Raw genomic sequence first — 19,621 nt, forward strand, 5'->3', positions numbered from 1 at the left:
GAAACTTGGTATGATAAAATGAAAAGCATCAGAAAAGTCACCTCAAGTGTTTTAATCATCGACTTTCTAAAATGGGGGTAATATTTATGCTGATTACTTTCAGGACAAGTAGATATTAAAAAACATTCAAAGTACAGAGCTCGTTATAAAAGTGTAAGGCATCATTAGTGTCTCTATCTAAGCATGCACTCCTCAAAACCAACTAGGCTGTTTCATTCTTACTTCTCAAATTTTAGTATTTCTAAGAACCATGGAGGGACTTCCTTGGTGGCCCAGTGGTTAAGAATCCACCTTGCACTGCAGGGGATGCGCGTTTGATCCCTGGTAGGGGAACTGCCACACCTGCCACAGAGCAACTAACCCCAAACCACAACTAGAGTCCAGGCACCCCAATGAAAGATACCATGTGCCACAGCTAAGACCCAATGCAGCCAAATAAATACATTAAAAAAAAAACATAGAGGTTGCTTATTAAGCTCAGATTTCCAGGCCCCACATCCAAGGAAGGATTTCTTCACACACCTGGGAGTCAAAATGATTCTGAATCTGGTGATCTGGAAGCCATACTTTGAAAATTACTGCTTTAAGAAATAAGTGAAGTTTCATAAGATTTATTTAAATCAACCACTATTTTATTAAAAATGAGCTCTCTACATAACAATGAATGCTTAAATAATTCAAACAATGCTGAAACATATAAAGTACAATTAAATGTTCTTTTTTCACCACCTACTCTGCTCATCTCTCATCCAAAGATATGTTTCAATGATTAACTTTCCAGACTTGAATTTCTTTTTCTTTTTTTGGCTATTCAGCATGTGGACTTAGTCCCCTGACTAGGGATGAAACCCGTGCCCCTGCAGTGGAAGCATAGAGTCCTAACTCCTGGACCACCAGGGAATTCCCAAGACTTGGATTTTCTTTTTTAAGATTATTTTATTTATTTATTTTGTTGTCCTAGCCTGCGTCTTCCTTTCCCTGTGCAGGCTCTCTAGCTGTGGTGCCTGGGCTTACTTGCCCTGTGGCAGGTGGGATCCCAATTTTCCCAACCAGGGATCCAACCAGTGTCCCGTGCACCGCAGGGTGGATTCTTAACCACTGGACTACCAGGGAAGTCCCAAGACATGACTTTCCTGCACATGCAAACACATACATTTGTTAAGAATAATGAACATGTGATATTTCCATTTTTGTTTTGCTATTTAAACTAATGCTGAAACAAATAGCCCTATTCTCATGTCTTTGGGCACGAGTGACTGCCTCTTTAGGACAGATTCCTAAAAGTTGACACATGATGATAGCTTATTTATTTGTCTGATTTTTACCTTTTTTTTTTTTGCTTGCATGTGTGGTGGTGAGAGACTTTCTGTGCCTAATATTCTGAGTGATTCGTCACTGGACTTTTTTTTTTTTATCAATATCCAACGTTCACAACAAAAAGATTTTTAGTTAGACCTGTTCTATCGCTGTCTCCGAAAATTCAGCTTACACGCTACAGAAGAGGTGAGTTCAAGGAAGCCAGCGGCAGAGGGTAGTCCCGGGAGCTCAGGCGCACCTGGGTCCTCCCCGCGTCTCCTAAGAGCCGGGGCTTCGGGCAGAGGTGCGCTCTGTGGCACTGAGGCCGAGGTCCAGACGCCTCTTCTCAGTGCCCCTTCCGCTTCACTCTCAGTCGGCTTCTCCAACTCCCGTCCTGTTCCACTTTCCTGAGTTCCGCAGCGCGCCGCTTCAGAGCAGCAGAACACAGCAAGGTGAGACTTCAGACCACTCGGCTGCAAAACCTGGCGGCTCCAGCGGTTTAAAAAAAAAAAAATCTGCCTTTAATGCAGATTTGGATTCGACTTCTGAGTCAGAAGACCCCCTGCAGAAGGAAATGGCAACCCACGCCAGTATTCTTGCCTGGAGAATCCCCATTGACAGAGAAGCCTGGCGGGATACAGTCGCAAAAAGTCGAACACAACTGAGCCGCCAGAGTAACCAGCACCGGCCCGCCTCTTCTTGTCCCGCCCCTTCCGCTGGACATTTACTTCCGCTTCCGGTCTCGGTGTGACGGCGCACCGCCCCGCCGTGAAGAGCTTGGCATTGTGGGAATTCTTTCCTTTCTCGCTCCCCGGCCATCTTGGCGGCTGCTCTTGGTGAGTGGGCTCCTCCGGGCCGAGGTTTTGGCAGCGCGCGGTGCCCAGGGAGTTGCCGGTTTGGGACTTCAGATCGTAAACTTCCTGTCCTGTCCTCTGTGTTCTAGGTTGGGGGCGTCCCGCATCTAAGGCAGGAAGATGGTGGCCGCAAAGAAGACGGTGAGTGAAGCAGGCCAGGGCCGGAAGCCTATTTCACGTGGAGAGATGAGTCTTGGCCGGGGCGGGCAGTTTTGAGCTCTCTGGGCGGACAGCGTTCCCGCTGGCCTTGGAGGCTTCCAGAAAGAACCCGAGAGACCTTCTCAGTGCTTTGGAACCCTTTTCTTCGGAGGTTTATTAAGGGGCTCCGGTTCCAGGAAGCAGGATCCAGTGTTTTTTGTTTTTGGCCGAGGCTTGCGAGATCTTAGTTCCCTTTCTAGGGATGGAACCCGTGCTCCCTGCTTGGAAGCGGGGGAGACTTAACCACTGGACCACCAGGGAAGTCCCTGGATCCAGTTTTGAGTGGTTACAAACAAGGCCTTCAATCAAGTTCGTATTAAATGTTTTCTTTGTAGAAAAAGTCACTGGAGTCGATCAACTCTAGGCTCCAGCTGGTTATGAAAAGTGGAAAGTACGTGCTGGGGTACAAACAGACTCTGAAAATGATCAGACAAGGCAAAGCGAAACTGGTCATTCTCGCCAACAACTGCCCAGCCTTGAGGTAATTGAAAGAACCCGAGGGTGTGTGTCTTCCACTGTAAGTTCGTCCTGAGCAAATATCCAGGAGTGTGAGCTTGCAATCTGGGTAGCGTGAACTGGGTGTCAGGTAGAATTTGTATTACAGGGGCACATTTGCAGGATAATTTAAGGGTTTCTGTTGTGTTTGGCTCTTGATTTTTCTCCCCTTCATAGTCTCTCCTCCTATGTGGTTCTCCTTGGGAGAAATGTGTGACAGAAACCAAAGAAGGGCAAAGTTTGAGGGTAGTGCAGAAACGTAAGTTGCTTTTCCTTATGTCCTGCCTTTTTTTGCTTGTTCTTTTTACTTTGAGGTGTTTTTAAAGGACTTCGTTTTATGAATTACTTATAGCATAGAGAAGCTAAGATCAGAAGAGTTCACGCTGGCCTGTGGATCTGCACGCTTCCAATTCACCCAGTTTTTGCCTGATTCACTGTTTTGAAACTGATCTTACGAGGTGGTGTACATAAGTTCAAGTTGGACCATGCAGAGTATCAGCCATGTTTTCAGTCCTGTGCTTGTTGATTTTCTACCCTAATGCATAAACTCACAGCATTTCATACAGGGTGTCTGTACCTAATGGACAAAGCCTGGAGAGCTCTCTTGCATCTCATCTCAAAACTTTGGTCTTACTTCACAGAATTCACACTTACCTATTAGAGCAGTGGCTTTCGGCATGAATGTACATTCAGTCGCAAGTGATTTGGTTTAAATGCAAGTCAGATTTAATGGATCTGGATTGGGGCCTGATGCATTTTTAACAAGCTCCTTGATGGCTCTCTACCTATTTGGTGGTCACAAAAAACGATGACTTTGGGCAAGTGCAAGCCTATGGCATGCCTGTTTTTATTTTATTGGATTTAGCTTTTCTTCACTTAATTAGTTCTCTTTGTTTTTAATACAAATTGAAGGTTTGTGGAACCTTGCATTGTATAAGTCTGTAGGTGCTGACTTTTTCTTTGTTAAGATTTGTCATCTTTGATATTACTGCTACAATTCCCTGAAGGTTCAGGTGATGGTTGGTTTTTTGTTGTTGTTGTTGTTTTTTTTCCTTCTTCTTTTTTTGCAATAAAATATTTATGTATGTACGTTGGGGGGGTTTTTTAGACATGATGCTGTTGAACACTTAGAGGCTACATATAGGGTAAACAACTTTTATATGCACTTGGAAATTAACAAATCCCTGTGGCTAGCTTTATTGCAGTATTTGATTTATTGCAGTGGTCTGGAAGGAATTTGCAGTACCTGAGGTATACCTGTTCTATTACTCTCCATCTAGGACTCAGAGCACCAGAGGGTGATGTAAATGGCTGAGACATTGTCATGGGAATTCTGTAAAGTGTCTGGCAGATAGTAAATGCTAAGCAAATGATGATTTTATTCTGTACCCTCTTTTTCCATGAGCACAAATATGTACTGTAGAGGATCCAAAGGATGTTTGGTGTTGGATAATGAATATGATATTTTTAAGAATAATAAATGGCTTCCTATTTGAAGGCCTTACCAACATTGGAACTAATGAGAGCAGTAACGTTTAATCTGTGTCAGTTGGTATGGTTTATTTGCCTTTTTTTGTTTTTATTCCCAAAGGAAATCTGAAATAGAGTATTACGCCATGTTGGCCAAAACTGGTGTCCATCACTACAGTGGCAATAATATTGAATTGGGCACAGCATGTGGAAAATACTACAGAGTATGCACACTGGCTATCATTGATCCAGGTATGCTTTTTCAGTCATAAAAGAAGTCTTTTTTTCTTTATGATGTACTAACAAGGATTTCTTACTATACAAATGTCTTTGGTCCCTAAGTTCAGTCTGAGAATTTGTATATAGCAAGGGATATCCTGCAGGCTTATGTCATGGAGAGTTAGTAGTGAATGTCAGTACATAATTATCTTTGTCATAAATGAAATTCTTTTTACTTTGAGATGATGAATTTAATTTCATACCGCACCTAAGAAATTATGTCTTAGGGCTTTGGTAAAAGGTGAAATTATAAAGGGGGAGAATAATCAGGTGAAACAGTAGAAGAAAGGAATCCTTACTGGCTGCCTGAGAATAGATGGGTAAAATTAGGTTGAGGGGGAGAAAAGGGCCTACAAATACACGTCATGTTTTGAACTTAAGAATTTCTAATTCATGAAGCTACTGCGAATATTCTCGCTGTTCTGATTTTGTAATAATCAGGGCAGGCTAAACATTCGCTATATTAAGACCATGCATGTGTCCCCAGACCTAGTTCTCTGCCTAGGTCTGGCTTTATAAATGCTGGTGATAAACCAAGTCTGATTTACATGACACGTCTTGTGTGGGAAATGTCTGTGACTCTAGGTGTCTGATCAACCTTGAGAAATGGTAGCACAGCTAGTGTGATAACTTTTGAAGATAACCATTGCTAGTTTGATGATTACCAGTTGCCACTAAATAAGTTGTAAAAATTATTGTGTTTTATTTTTTAGGTGATTCTGATATTATTAGAAGCATGCCAGAACAGACTGGTGAAAAGTAAATCATGTACAATTTTTCTTTAATAAAACTGGCCAGAGCTTGTTTTAAAAACACTGTACTCATTGCAGTTATTTATTTATTTGTTTTCATTTCTTCTTGTCCCAGTATATTTGCCTGAAGCTAGATTAGTGACGATGGGGCATCAAGATGCAGTGGCAAAACTTGTGGGTTAAGAGCCAGATATCCCAGTTTCACTTGCCCTGTTTTTGTAAAGGGAGTGCACTGAGTTCCTTTCCAGTACTAGATTTTTAAAGCTTAGTTTTCATAATTTCAGTCCCAGGATATTGCTGTCATTTTTTAAAATGTTTATTCGGCTGCGTTGGGTCTTGGCGCTGGTTACGCACAGACTTAATTGCGGCGTGTTGGATCTTAGTTCCATGACCAGGGATCAAACCTGTGTCCTTGAATTGCAAGGCAGATTCCTCACCACTGGATCACTAGAGAAGTCTCTGGTATTGTTGTCATTTTGTTGAGTATGTCAGAGGCAACAAGGGTCAATTCCCAGAATCTAACCAGAACTGCAGTTTTACAGTCCACCTTAAATCCACTGAATCTGAGTAGCAAAGAGGATTAAGTGAAATATGTTCCTTCCACCTCCAGATTTTCATAGGGTGAGAGAAGTTCTATTGAACTTTAATGAAGCAAGGTCTTACTTAAGGGTTTGTAGTAGTACAGTTCAGTTCAGTTGCTTAGTCGTATCCAACTCTTTGCGACCCCATGGACTGCAGCACACCAGTCTTCCCTGTCCATCTCCAGCTCCCGGAGCTTACTCAAACTCAGGCCAATCAAGTTGGTGATGGCATCCAACCATCTTATCCTCTCTCATCCCCTTCTCCTACCTTCAGTCTTTCCCAGCATCGGGGTCTTTTCCAATGAGTCAATTCTTCACATCAGGTGGCCAAAGTATTGGAGTTTCAGCATCAGTCCTTCCAATGAATATTCAGGCCTGACTTCCTTTAGGATTGACTGGTTTGATCTCCTTGCAGTCCAAGGGACTCTCGAGTCTTCTCCAGCACCACAGTTCAAAAGCATCAATTCTTCGGCGCTCAGCTTTCTTCACAGTCCAAACTTACATCCATACATGAATACTGGAAAAACCATAGCCTTGACTAGACGGACCTTTGTTGGCAAAGTACTGTCTCAGCTTTTTCATATACTGTCAAGGTTGTTCATAGCTTTTCTTCCAAGGATCAAGTGTCTTAATTTTCATGACTGCAGTCACCATCTGCAATAATTTTAGAGTTCAAGAGAATAAAAGTCTGTCACTGGGAAGCCTTTGTAGAAAAAAATGTACTTGGGACAACTGCAGAATATTGTCAGATCTTCAGTGTTTCACAGTTTCACAAAGTGTGTTTTATATATTTTCAGTCCTAAAAGATGATTGGGGGGATACCACATACTACATCTCCGAAGTATGTCCTGTGTAACCCTTTTCTCACATCTAATAATACCTTTTGAAACACTGAAAGGAATTAGGGGGCAATTGTGACTCAGGTTTTTATTGAGTTGAATATTGCTGGTAGGGTATACCCAGGATATGTTGTGTTGGGTTCTAAGTTTGTAGAAGTGTTAGAAATGTTTTTTGGACTTTAGAGCCAGTCAACTTGTGAAGGCAGTTTTTGATGGTAGAGGAATGAGACACAGGAGGTGTGAATGCCTTCAATACACTATCCAAAAAGTCGAGTATTTGCTGAACTTAAATTCAGCATATTGGTATCTTAGTCTTATCTCTTTGTGACCCCGGGCTTCGCTGTCCATGGAATTCTCCAGGCAAGAATACTGCAGTGGGTAGCTGTTCCTTCCAGGGATCTTCCTGACCCAGGGATCAAACTCAGGTCTCCCACATTGCAAGTGTCTGAGCCAACCAGGGAAGCCCCCTGGCAGGTAGGTTTATTTTGGGGCTCTGTATTCTGTCCCATTGCAGTATCAGTTGTTACTTCTTTTTCATTTCTTCCTTTGTTTTTATTATTTTTGTTTTTGGTTACACTGGATCTTTGTCGCCGGGCACTGGCTTTGTCTAGTTGCAAGAGAGCAAGGGCTACTGTAGTTGCGGTTTGTGGCCTTCTCATTGCGGCGACTTCTGTTGCGAAGCACAGGCGCTAGGCCCATTGGCTTCAGCAGTTGGGGCACACGGGCATAGTTGATCTGGCTTGTGCTGTCTCCCCTGTCCAAGGATCGAACTCATATCCCCTGCATTGACAGGTGGATTCTTACCCATTGTACCAGCAGGGAAGTCCTCTTCCTCTTGTTGACTTGGGTTTTCTCTTTTTTTTTTTTTTTGGTGAGCATGACTAGAGATTTGTCCATGTTTACCTTTCAAGAGCTTCCCAGGTGGCACAGTGGTAAAGAAGCTCCCCACAGTGCGAGAGACCTGGGTTAGGAGGATCCGCTGGAGAAGCGAATGATAACCCACTCTAGTACTCTTGCCTGGGAAATCCCATGGACGGGAGTCTGGCTGAAAAGTTAGTCCATGGAACCACAGAGTTGGATGCGACTGAGCACCCTTTCAATAAGTCAGCTCTTGGCTTTATGGATTTTTTCATTTTTTTTTTTTTTTTTTAATCTTATTTGTCTCCTCTCTGATCTTCATTATTTTTTTCCTTCTCCTGTCTTTAGATTTTGTTCTTTTTCGAATTCTTTTAGGTGATAGGTAAGATTGAGATTTTTCTTATTTTTTTGAGGAAGGCCTGTATCACTATGTACTTCCCTCTAACAACTGCCTTTGCTATATTCCATAAATTTTGGATGGGTGTGTTTTCATTGTCATTTGTCTCAAGGTATTTTTTAGTTTCTTCTTGGATTTTATCTTTGACTCATTGGCATGTTGTTTTAGTCTCCGTGTAACCATTTTTTTTCTCATTTCTTCTTTTGTTGTTGATTTCTAGTTTCATGTCATTATGGTCAGAAAAAATACTGGAAGGACTCTGTGCTTCCTGTACCTGGATATCTGTTTCTTTCCTTAGGTTTGGGAAGTTTTCAGCCATAATTTCTTAGAATACTTTTTTTTTAAACTTCCTTTTCTCTTTCTTTTCCTTCTGGAATTCCTATGTGTATGTAGATTGGCACACTTTTATATTATCCTACCGGTCTCATTGGTAGGACTGATGTTGAAGCTGAAACTCCAATGCTTAGACCACCTGATGCGAAGAGCTGATTCATTTGAAAAGACCCTGATGCTTGGAGGGATTGGAGGCAGAAGGAGAAGGGGACGACAGAAGATGAGATGGTTGGATGGCATCACTGACTCAATGGACATGGGTTTGGGTGAATTCCGGGAGTTGGTGATGGACAAGGAGGCCTGGCGTGCTGCGGTTCACGGGGTCGCAAAGAGTTGGACCCAACTGAGCGACTGAACTGAACTGAAGTGGTCTCATAATGCTTTCATTTTTTTTCCCCCCTCCAATCTGGCTTTTTGTCTGCTGTTCTAATTGGGTGATTTCTATGCTATCTACGAGGTCACTTATTTTTTGTTCTGCAGTATTCAATCTGCTTTTCATTGCCTTTTAGTTTAGCTTTCATCTTGGCAAATGAATTTTCTGATTTTTCTTGGCTCCTCTTTGTAGTTTGTAATTCTTTTTTACAGTAATCTGCATTTCTATTCATGGACTTTCCGAATTCCTTCAGTATTTTCATTATCTCCTTCTTGAACTTGGTGTCTCTCAGACTGAAGAGATCTGTTTCATTGTTCTTTCAGGGGAGTTCTCTTGACTTTAACTGCGAGTGGTCCTGGTTCATTTTACTTGTATTTCTCTTACTCTGAGTTTAGGAGAAACAGTTACTTACTGTGATCTTGGAGGGATGTGTGGGAATGTTCCTGTGTAGTCTGCATGGATTTAATATTTTGATGTGAGGCCTGTGTTTAGTATAAATGCCTGCTGCCTCTCAGTGTGTTTTGGCCTTAATATCCCTTTGGTGAGGAGTCTGACTGATGTGATGACCAGAGTCTGTAGTGGATGTTGAGTGGGGCCTCTCTGCTCTGTGGTTGCCACAGCCTTGTTGGGGACAGAGTCTGTTCCTGGTTATTGGAGTAGAGACCCCCAGATCCATTTCTGAGTCGCATCTGCGCTGTGGTGTGAGGTAGGCAGAATTGGAGCACTTCCACCAGGAGAAGAGCCACAGAGTATTCCTCTACCAGAGCTGTCCACTAGGAGAGTGCTCTGCACCTGTCACCAAGCGTGCGGGCTCACGAGGCCACCCGCACGGATCCACTCCAGGCAGGTCCCAGGGCTCACAAGGCCACCCGCACGGATCCACTCCAGGCAGGTCCCAGGGCTCACGAGGCCACCCGCAGGATCCACTCCAGGCAGGTCCCAGGGCTCACGAGGCCACCCGCAGGATCCACTCCAGGCAGGTCCCAGGAGTGCGGCAGCCGTGTACTTAGACCGTCTGTGGGAGCGACGGAGGCAGCCCAGACCTTGTCCCAGCCTAGCCCCCCATGGACGCGCTCAGGAAGCCCACAGCTGCCAAGAGCAGCTCCATCTCGGCCACGGAAGCACCTTTGTCCACTTGGATGTCGCGCAGCACTGAGTTTACAAAGCAGGCAGTGTAGGTGTAGAGTCAGACACAACTGGGTGACTGAACAGCATCCTGCAGCTGAGTTTACAAAGCTCGCAGTGTGGGTGTCTGTCTGTGTCTGGCACAGCCACCTGGAGAGACCTGAGCTCTGCTTCCTACGTTGGGCAACCCTCTGGCACCTGATCCCAGAGCCTGCCGGGACGGCCCAGTGCAGGGAGGAAAGAGGCTGCTCCAGCGGGCCCTCACCCCCCACCTAACAACGGCACTTGGCCTCTCGGGCTGTCTCTGAGCAGCCAAGCCCCAGCCCTCTCCCCAGCTCTGTGCTCTAAACCCAAGTTTCAGCACCCGGCCCCAGCTGTGCCCGTAGACGTGCGTCTCGGGCTGGGGAGCGCAGGCAGGCGCCACAGACTGCGGCTCTTTCTTTCTCTGTCACACACCAGTTGTGACACTCGCCTCTGAAGCTCCCTTTCTGTCCTGGTGACTCTTGCAGCTCCCTCTGAGGGGCACAGGTTCCGTCCTGCTATTTCTTTGCTTTTTCTTTGGTCCTACCCAGGGTTATGTGGAGGTCTTTTCCTTTCAGGTGTCTGAGGTGGTCTGCTAGTGTTTAGTAGGTCTTCTGTGAGAACTGTTGAGTATGTCAGTGTGTTTTTGATGAACCTGTGGGAAGAGATGATTTCCACATCCTTATACTCCACCGTCTTGATTAGCGCCCTGAGTTACTACTATTAGATGAGGGATGGTCACACAAGTAGTGAAAGTGGAAAGCAAAACCTTTGTACCTGAGACATACAGAGAGCAAACAGAAATGGAGAACTATTTCTTTCTCTTCTTGGTCGCACTAGGTTTTCATTGCTGTGCGCGGGCTTTCTCCAGTTGCAATGAATGTTGGCTAGTCTTTCTTGCCCCATTGCAGTGGCTTCTCCTGCGGAACACAGGCTCTAGCGCACGGGCTTCAGTAGTTGGCGGTGCACAGGCTTTACTTGCTCCACGGAATGTGGGATCTTCCTGGTCCAGGGATCGAACCCGTGTCCCGTGCACTGGTAGGCTGATTCTTACCCACTGTACCACCGGGGAAGCCCGGGAACTATTTTAAATTTTAAACAATTCTCAAGTTAAATATCTTGGGTTACTATGTGAATTTGACGGATTAGTTGGAGGTTTTGTCTTCCACGAAGGCACCTTCCTTCCCAAGTTGGAGAAAGTTGAAAACGGTGCAGTGAAATGTACTAAACAGCTAAAGCGTACGTGGGGGTGGGCAGGGGGAGCGGCCGCGTGTGTTTATGTGCATGCCGCCTAGAGCCACTAGGGGGAGCCAGGACTCAACGCAAAGTAGACTGGAGACAGTGGAAGCAACGGCTAAAGTAGGATTACGTCTCAAAAGGAAGTGCCAACCCAAATCCACACTTTGGATGAAAACCCGTTTTCAGGATCACATGGAGGACTCAAATATAAATATACACTGAAAGTTTAATACTTCGAATCACAACTTTTATACTTGGAAAGAATTAGATGGTTTCTAGATTGAGGTCTAAGAGATGGTCTTCCTATTCTGCTACATCACCCTTTGGGAAGATTTTTTTTTTTAATTTATTCATTATTATGGTGGTTTTTTGGCTGCTGGGGGTGGGCTTTCTGTAATTGCAGTGCTCGGGCTTCTCTGCAGCGGCTTCTCTCGTTGCGGAGCACAGGCTCTCGGCGCTTGGGCTTCAGTAGTTGTTGCATGTGGGCCCAGTCGTTGGCGGCTCTGTGGCTCTAGAGCCCGGGAAAGCCAGTAGTTGTGGCACGTGGGCTTAGTTGTTCTGAGACATGTGGGATCTTCCCGGACCAGGGGTTGAACCTGTGTCCCCTGCATTGGCAGGCAGATTCTTCACCACTGGACCACCAGGGAAGTCCTCCCATTGGCTTTTTTTTTTTCATCTTTATTTATTTATTTTTAAATTTTATTTTATTTTTAAACTTTACAATATTGTATTACTTTTGCCAAATATCGAAATGAATCTGCCACAGGTATACATGTGTTCCCCATCCTGAACCCTCCTCCCTCCTCCCTCCCCATACCATCCCTCTGGGTCGTCCCAGTGCACCAGCCCCAAGCATCCAGTATCGTGCATCGAACCTGGACTGGCAACTCGTTTCATACATGATATTATACATGTTTCAATGCCATTCTCCCAAATCTTCCCACCCTCTCCCTCTCCAACAGAGTCCATAAGACTGAGTTTTACCATGTACATGTAGATTGAGTACATTCTTTTAAATGTTGCATAGTATTTCTGAGTTATGGACCGTACCACAGTTTATCTGTTCCCCCTCTGGTGATGATTAGGTTATTTGTAATTTGTTAATTTTACAAACTCTAGTAACATTCTCATACAGGCCTCCTTGTATGTATGTGTTAAAATCTTTTAGTTTGATACCTGTAAGTGCAGTTGCTAGAGTACAGGGTAGGGCTGCATTTTCAGTTTTACTAGGTAGGGACAGATTATTCTCCAGAGACTGCCCATTTGTGTTCTCACTAGCAGTGTGTGGGAGCCCCATGTTTCCTCAGCCTTACCAACACTGTCGTCAGACACAGTAACTTGCCAAGTTGATTGCTTTAACCTGCATTTTCCTGATTATCGGTGAGCTTCAACATTTTTTTTCATACGTATCTTAGCCATTTCTCATGTATGCATATTTTGCATTTAAGATTAAGAATTTTACACAGAATACTGTTCTCTGAAGTGAATTTTAATATTGTATAAAAAATCCAACTTCTTATACAAGTACATATGTTCTATGATTTTATGCATACATCCATATACATATATCAAGGTAAAGTCTGATAAAAAAAAAAATAGCTTTCCCATGGCCAGTGTTCTACGGAAGTTAAGTCTGTAAAACTGCAGATTTTATGTTGTTGTCGAATGATATTGTACCACTAAGGCAGAACAAGACCAAAGCAAATGGTGTCCACAGTACGTTACAGAGTATCTTGCATAGCTTATTTGTTCTCACTTGATAAAACTCCTTTTAGGATTCTGACCGGTTTTTTTTTTTTCTCAGTGAATTCGTACAAGTTAGTGTGTGTGTTTTGCCTTTGTTCTGTAGCAAATCAGCTTTCTCAACTCTTGGTATGTTTTACTTTACAACCTTACAGAATCAATGACAGCCTGAGCTTTGAGGGCTCCGAACTGTTTTCACTGTAACCCTTGACACAATGACGTACAGATACGTAGAGCATTGTGAATCTTCATCTGTATCGCAGGCGATTTTCCAGGGCTTCCATTCTCTGTGTCATTTCTTCTAGTAAATCTCAAATTAAGGAAGAGGAATCTGAATGGCCTATTTATATTCAAATACAACTTGATTTATCTACAAAAGAATTTGTGTCCTGCAAAATACAGGGCTTTGGTTTTTTCCATTTCTGTAATTCTGACTTATAAGTTTATAGTAACCCATTAGTACATACTATTAAGACTATAGATCTGTGTTGGGTTAAATACTTTTTTTTTAACATTAAATCCAGATAGCTCAGTTCACATTTTTCTTTTTAAAAATTTCAATTCTACTCATTCTCCTGTTACTTATAAATTAATTTACCATAGCACACCTCTGGGAGCTGAACTGATAATGCTGGGAACGAGGAGAGGAGGAAAAAAAAAAAAAAAGGATTAGGTCTTGGAAAGTAAGATATGACATCAGAAGAGAAGAAGGTGGGGAATTTTCACCCATGAGGCAGGATGAGACCATAGGGTAGCAGCCTTGAGGACGTCTGACACATACAACTTCCTTAGTACCTTGTGAAGTAAACCCTCGGAGGCAGGCCGGGAGAAGGCAGAGCAGAGGCACATTAGGGCGTCCCTGGAGCGGTAAAGAATCCACCTGCCCATACAGGAGACAGGAGTTCAATCCCTGAGTTGGGAAGATGCCTTGGAGAAGGAAATGGCAAGCCACTCCAGTATTCTTGCCTGAGAAATCCCATGGACGGAGGAGCCTAGCAGGCTACAGTCCATGGGGTCTCAAGGAGTTGGACATGACTGAGCAACTAAACAATAAGAGCAGCATTAGAATAAACATTTGTCTTCCTTCTTGAAGCTGCTTAGTACCCTCCACCTGCCCCCTGCATGGCAGAATGAGAGCCTGGATTCATCATCAAGATTAACCATGGTCAGATTATTTTGCTTTCCTTTATGAAGCATATTTCCAGTTTTCAGGAAGAAAATGGCTATAAGCTGTTCTTTATAAACCCACTGGCACAGAAATAGTTCAGAATTAAACCATTTCCCTTTAGTTGATATATGTTGAGCTAGATATCGGGCAGTTTTAGTAAGCTTACTATAGTTTTAAGTTCAGAACGGTTGGCAGAGTGTTCAGTGCATAAAAGCACTGAATCTCATTTCTCCACCATCCCAAAGCATTCCTTTTATTTGTAATACTATTTTAATGAGTCACTGGATCCTGCTGTTCCCTAGGTAGAATGTTTCATCTTAGAGTGCTGATATAAAATCTCTCTGCTGCCAAATGAAAAAAATCCCAACCCCAGTCCTCTAGAAACTACGCACTGACCAAATGTGGCTGCAGGGTGGCTTGGGGCCAAAGGAGAGGTTTGGAATTTAGGTAGAATTTGAAACCTCTTCGTTCTACAGCATTCTTTACCTACACGTACTGTATCTCTGATGCACTTCAGATTTGTATCTCTATCTTTGCCTACATGTACTGTATCTTTGATGCACTTCAGATTTATCTTTCATTTCCTCCCAGCAGAGAGGGAATTAAGTAAACATGTTTTTTCTTTACTTTGCATACTGACTGGCTAACTGGCCTTACTGATCAGCCTCCTAGAACCAACCACAGATAGCTTGACCCGTGTCAGCAGTTTGGCTTGCCCTTGGTTCTCAAGCACCTGTCAGACTGCTTAAGAAATAGCTTTTCCTGGAGTTCACTATTCTTGACTTTATAGAAGTGACTTCATTTGAGATATACCCATATATAGAAATGTTTGAGGTTTTGATAGTATTCTTTGCATTCCATACAGAGGCATAACATTAGAAAAGGATATAGCGCTGCGTTAATTTTCTTACTTCTTCATTTGCAAGGTTCTGGAACATTATAAGGTTTTCACATTTGCATTGATCCTGTTTTTCTTCCAAAGGACTTCCTAAGAAAGCAGATGGAAAGTGTTCACCTCTATAACCCACCAGACTTTGCAGACACACTGTGATAGGACTGAATCAGCACATGGAGGAAACCATAATGAAAGCAATGTTCAACTTCTTCCACGTGGCAAGATCCAGTAGATAAGAGCAAAGAGCTGTATATGTGTCCACTGCTGAAGTGGCTTTTATTGTGGACTGCGGGAAGGTTGCTGCAGTTTCTTCTCATTTATTTTTTTAGTTCTCCTTTTTCTTAAGTTCTTCTCTTCCCCACCCCACCTACCGCCTACTTGCTCCTTTCCCGTCCTCCCTTAAGCTGAGTTTGTTGGCAAGTTGAGAGGCTTGATAGCAAGCTACCTAATAGTAATATTTTACTTGGAATTACCTGAGGATTTTGTCGAATGGAAAACTTTTTGTGTAGACCGTGCAAGATTGTCTTCTTCAAACAGATATCTGTGTTGCACTGCAAAATTAGAACAGGAAAGTAGGTCTCGGATATTTATGGTGACTGGCTCAGATTCTGTAAAGAGAAAGAAAACTGAAGTCAAACCTGTTTAACATGGTTGTGGTTATAAAACAGCCATCAGCTGTCAGAGTAGGGTACTTGTTATTCCTAGAATGAGGTACATAGCTTTACTTTAGGACATACTATGGCAGAAAGACCATCAGCAGAGAGGCTCTTAGCAACTATGGCTAAAAAAGGGTAGAGTAAATGTTTCCTATGTGATGGAGGGGGAAAAGCCATAGTTAACGTAATTCAAATCTTTCTTACTTACACTTCATTTGTCTGAGGGGAAACCATGGTGGAAGCAGCCACTGAAGATTCTAAAAATATTGCTTTTAAAAAACATACCTGTTGGCTGGTGGACCCTCTTTGGCAGTTCCCCTGCTGGGGAGTCCTGTCTTCCATCAGAGTCTTCCAGAGCTGAGAGGTAAAAGACGACCAGAAGAGTGACAGTTGTCCACATGGGTGCATATGTTCTTAGGAAACTGGTCCCAGACCAACTGTTTACCTGCCTGCCACCACCCGGGATGTTCTGGTCTGATTCGGTAACACCACCCAAGACCTTCCAGAGGCATTCTCTCCTGTAAGAGAAGCCTGGACCCCTTAAATGCATCTTCGTACTTAAGAATGTCCCCCTAAATATTATGTCTAGAAAGTAGGGTGGGAAAAAAGTTTGTCCAGTTATTAAGTTGCATTGGCAGCAGCTCCACTTAAATAAAAGAGCTTGGAGGCTAAACATCAAGTTGCATTAGAAATCCAAGAGGCCTTCCCTCCCTGGCCCCCTTCATCCCAGTGCTCTTTGCTGGGGAGGAATAAGACACATCACTTTGACCGGGATTTTACTGGCCACTGAACCTGGGACAGGAATAAAAGGAAAAATGGGCAGAACTGCTTTTCCGGTTCCCCTGCCTACATGGAGTCAGACAAACCTGGGAGAACTGCTCTACGTAAGCACACCGGCACCACAGTGAACCGGAGAAGAGCACAGGGGGCTCCTATACATAAGAACATTAAGTTCCAAAGGGCAGCCTAATGTTCTGTAAACTGGAGCAGTCCATGCAAGAGGCAGTCTTTACATTTTTATCAGTGGGCTTGGAAGGACTACCATCCCTTCCCACTCTACTTACAGGTGTATCCCAAAATTGTGCATCAGCTTTCCTGATTTATATAACTGTCGGTTGTAGTTACATGATCATCTCCATAGGGTTTTTGTGAGGATTAAGTATGCCATGTGTTAAAACACTGACTACACTGCTCAGCACAGAGTAAATGCTCAAGCAATTTATTAGCATTATTATTAGCTATTAATAATAGCTAATAAGTATAGTATCTTGCAGAGAAGGCAATGGCACCCCACTCCAGTACTCTTGCCTGGAAAATCCCACGGACGGAGGAGCCTGGTAGGCTGCAGTCCATGGGGTCGCTAAGAGTCTGACACGACTGAGCGACTTCACTTTCACTTTTCACTTTCATGCATTGGAGAAGGAAATGGCAACCCACTCCAGTGTTCTCGCCTGGAGAATCCCAGGGACGGGGGAGCCTGATGGGCTGCCGTCTATGGGGTTGCACAGAGTCAGACACAACTGAAGCGACTTAGCAGCAGCAGCATAGTATCTTGAGAGTCCCTTGGACAGCAAGGAGTTCAAACCAGTCAACCCTAAAGGAAATAATCCTGAATATTCATTGGAAGGACTGATGCTGAAGCTCCAATACTTTGGCCACCTGCTGCAAAGAGCTAACTCATTGCAAAAGACCCCGATGCTGGGAAAGATGAAGGCGGGAGAAGGGGATGACAGATGGTGAAATGGTTGGATGGCATCACCAACTCAATGGACATGAGTGAGCAAACTCCAGGAGATGGTAAAGGACAAGGAAGCCTGGCATGCTGCCGTCCATGGGGTCACAAAGAGTCGGACACGACTAAGTGACTAATACTTTCATTTTCTATGTGAGCTATTATTGTCTTCTCTCTCCCCTATTCTACGTTTTGTGCTTACTGTTTCCAGACAGCACTGGGCCCTGCCCACAAGGGAGGCACTTTTTTGAGCACTTTGAAGGAACGGATTAAGAATTTCTCATTCAAGGGTTCATGCTGCTGTTTGCTAAGGTCTCTCCTAGACGTAACCTGCAGTACCTTCACAGATGCCTTTCTGCAGTTTATCACTGATCTCGCCCATTGTGCTGAAGTCTTCTGCATAGAAGAGATGCTTTTCTGTGGGCTCAGAGGCAATCTCTTGTAGCTCTTCCTCAATGGCTTTCCCTACCCCCACAGCATACATAGTTATACCTGAGGTACAAAGCAAATGAAGAACAGGGTAGTTACACAGACACAGAAAACAAATGTAGGGTTACCAAAGGGGAAGGGATAACGTAGAAGCTTGGGTATATAGGAGATATACACATTACTATATATCTTGTATAATGGGGAAGAATCTGAAGACACTGAACATAGTTCCTTGTGCTATACAGTAGGAGCTTATTGTCTACTTTATATATACATACGTGGCTCAGACGGTAAAGCATCTGCCCACAATGCGGGAGACCCGGGTTCGATCCCTGGGTTAGGAAAATCCCCTGGAGAAGGAAATGGCAACCCACTCCAGTACTCTTGCCTGGAAAATTCCATGGACAGAGGAGCCTGGTAGGCTACAGTCCCTGGGGCCGCAAAGAGTCAGACACGACTGAGCGACTTCACTTCACATATATAAAATATGTGTGTATTATCTGAATCACTTTGCTGTACACCTGAAACTAATACACGTTGTAAGCCAACTTTAAAAAAAAAAAAAAGAACACAGTAGTGAGAGTTGTGTTCCCAGCATCTGGAAGTTGTGTGTTCTGCACTCAGAGCCAGCTGGATATTAATAACTGGTGGGATGTGAGGCATCCATGTCAGCCTCCCTTTCTTTTCCACCATTTTTATTTTGGCCTTGTGAGCAAAAGACAGTGACCCCAGAGAGGAAGGGGGGCCACTGAGGAGAGGTTGGGGAACCTGACCACCGACCTGCGCAGCTCCGGACAAGGTCATTCGCAAATATTCAACTTTCCCCTGAATTAGTCTTGTGGGTAAGGAAAAAAAGAACACTATCTCATGGCTTACTAAATAAGAATCTCTTCTGGGAGAATTCTTAAGAAACAGGTCAGTTTATGACCTTGTAACCTAGTTTCTACTTGTCAAAGGTACAGATAGTAACCTTAAGTGACCTGCAGCCAAATGAAACTATTCTGCCCACCCATCTTGGGAGGATAAAGCCTTGTAAGAAGGTGCTAAGCTGAAAAGGAGAATCTGCAGACCACTGGAAATTCCCTAAGTTAAAAAAAAAAAAAAAAGAAGAACAAACACAAGTATCAACTTTAGATTTCAACAGGCATATGAGATTGTTCCAAAAGTTTTTTATAAAAACAATTAATCATTAGATTCCCTTCTCCAATATCCTCTTCATTTGAAAATTAAACATTAATAAGAACTTAAGTTCTGCTTGATTTTCAACACTTCTCAGCAGATATTATACTCTGGCTAATTCATTAAACTAGATTTTTTTAAAAATAGACATAAAAATGGCTCTTTAAGTCAAAGGGCAAGAATTGTGCCTCATTCTAAAGTCTCTGTAAGGTCAACAGCCAAGTTCAGCATAATTGTTTGAGAGCCCAGTGACTTTACACACAGTCTCCTAAAAAGGATAACTACTATTTTAAGATTGTGTTCATTATACATGAGTAACTAAGTTAATCAGAGGAAGTCACTTCAGATAAGTCTTGTTGATTCAAGAACCAAGCATATATGTTTCTCCCACCACCCGCCTTTGGAGGATTTGTGGAAATTTGAGTCGGGGAGAGAGTAAGGTAGGTTGGCTTCCATAAGATAGATAAGAGGACTAACCACTGTCTTTGGAGACAAGGTGTTGCCCCAGTACATTCTAAGAATACAGGCTAGAGGGGTTGGTGGGTTTGACAGGAGCTCAGCTAAGCTAGTCCAGAAGCAGGGAAACCAGGTGTGAGCAGCCAGTTTTACAATCTGCCCAGCTGATTCAGGCAGGATACTTTTGGGGGCTCAGAAAAAAAGAATAAAGAGTGAAATAAGCAATATCAGTGAAGTGGCCCCCTTCACTAAG

At 43.5% G+C, this 19,621-nt stretch overlaps 2 protein-coding genes and 1 non-coding gene across 4 annotated transcripts in view; 2 read left to right on the top strand and 1 right to left on the bottom strand.

Annotated features, from left to right (window-relative positions):
* Positions 1 to 2,028: 2,028 nt before the first annotated feature.
* On the top strand, positions 2,029 to 5,407 carry RPL30 (ribosomal protein L30). The gene is made up of 5 exons (XM_019974003.2): positions 2,029 to 2,132; positions 2,240 to 2,291; positions 2,684 to 2,829; positions 4,435 to 4,565; positions 5,306 to 5,407. The coding sequence occupies exons 2-5, from the start codon at positions 2,271 to 2,273 to the stop codon at positions 5,353 to 5,355; spliced, it is 348 nt and encodes a 115-aa protein (XP_019829562.2). The 5' UTR covers positions 2,029 to 2,132; positions 2,240 to 2,270; the 3' UTR covers positions 5,356 to 5,407.
* Positions 4,995 to 5,126, top strand: LOC139187057 (small nucleolar RNA SNORA72). Its single transcript, XR_011570756.1, has one exon. It is a non-coding gene; the product is annotated as a small nucleolar RNA SNORA72 (small nucleolar RNA).
* Positions 5,408 to 12,578: 7,171 nt separating the features above from the next.
* The window catches only part of MATN2 (matrilin 2), a 173,001-nt gene continuing 165,958 nt past the window's right edge, over positions 12,579 to 19,621 (bottom strand). The window contains exons 15-19 of one of the 2 annotated variants that reach the window (XM_070802859.1): positions 17,644 to 17,796; positions 15,858 to 15,929; positions 15,390 to 15,467; positions 14,911 to 15,009; positions 12,579 to 13,157 (exon numbers count right to left, since the gene is read on the bottom strand). In XM_070802859.1, coding sequence (XP_070658960.1) covers positions 13,102 to 13,157; positions 14,911 to 15,009; positions 15,390 to 15,467; positions 15,858 to 15,929; positions 17,644 to 17,796 — 458 coding nt within the window. In that variant the 3' untranslated portion in view covers positions 12,579 to 13,101. Of the gene's footprint in view, positions 13,158 to 14,910; positions 15,010 to 15,389; positions 15,525 to 15,857; positions 15,930 to 17,643; positions 17,797 to 19,621 lie in introns of both variants that reach the window. The other variant, XM_019973906.2, reaches the window with a different exon arrangement.

The sequence above is a fragment of the Bos indicus genome, chromosome 14 (assembly GCF_029378745.1).
Source record: "Bos indicus isolate NIAB-ARS_2022 breed Sahiwal x Tharparkar chromosome 14, NIAB-ARS_B.indTharparkar_mat_pri_1.0, whole genome shotgun sequence".
In the NCBI taxonomy this organism is placed as follows: domain Eukaryota; kingdom Metazoa; phylum Chordata; class Mammalia; order Artiodactyla; family Bovidae; genus Bos; species Bos indicus.

Excerpts from the sequence above, each read along its gene's own strand:
- RPL30 (XM_019974003.2), top strand. The coding sequence starts at position 2,271 with ATGGTGGCCGCAAAGAAGACG. Across the intron at positions 2,292-2,683 it reads TGGTGGCCGCAAAGAAGACG|AAAAAGTCACTGGAGTCGAT; the intron begins GTGAGTGAAGCA and ends TTTTCTTTGTAG. Across the intron at positions 2,830-4,434 it reads AACAACTGCCCAGCCTTGAG|GAAATCTGAAATAGAGTATT; the intron begins GTAATTGAAAGA and ends TTATTCCCAAAG.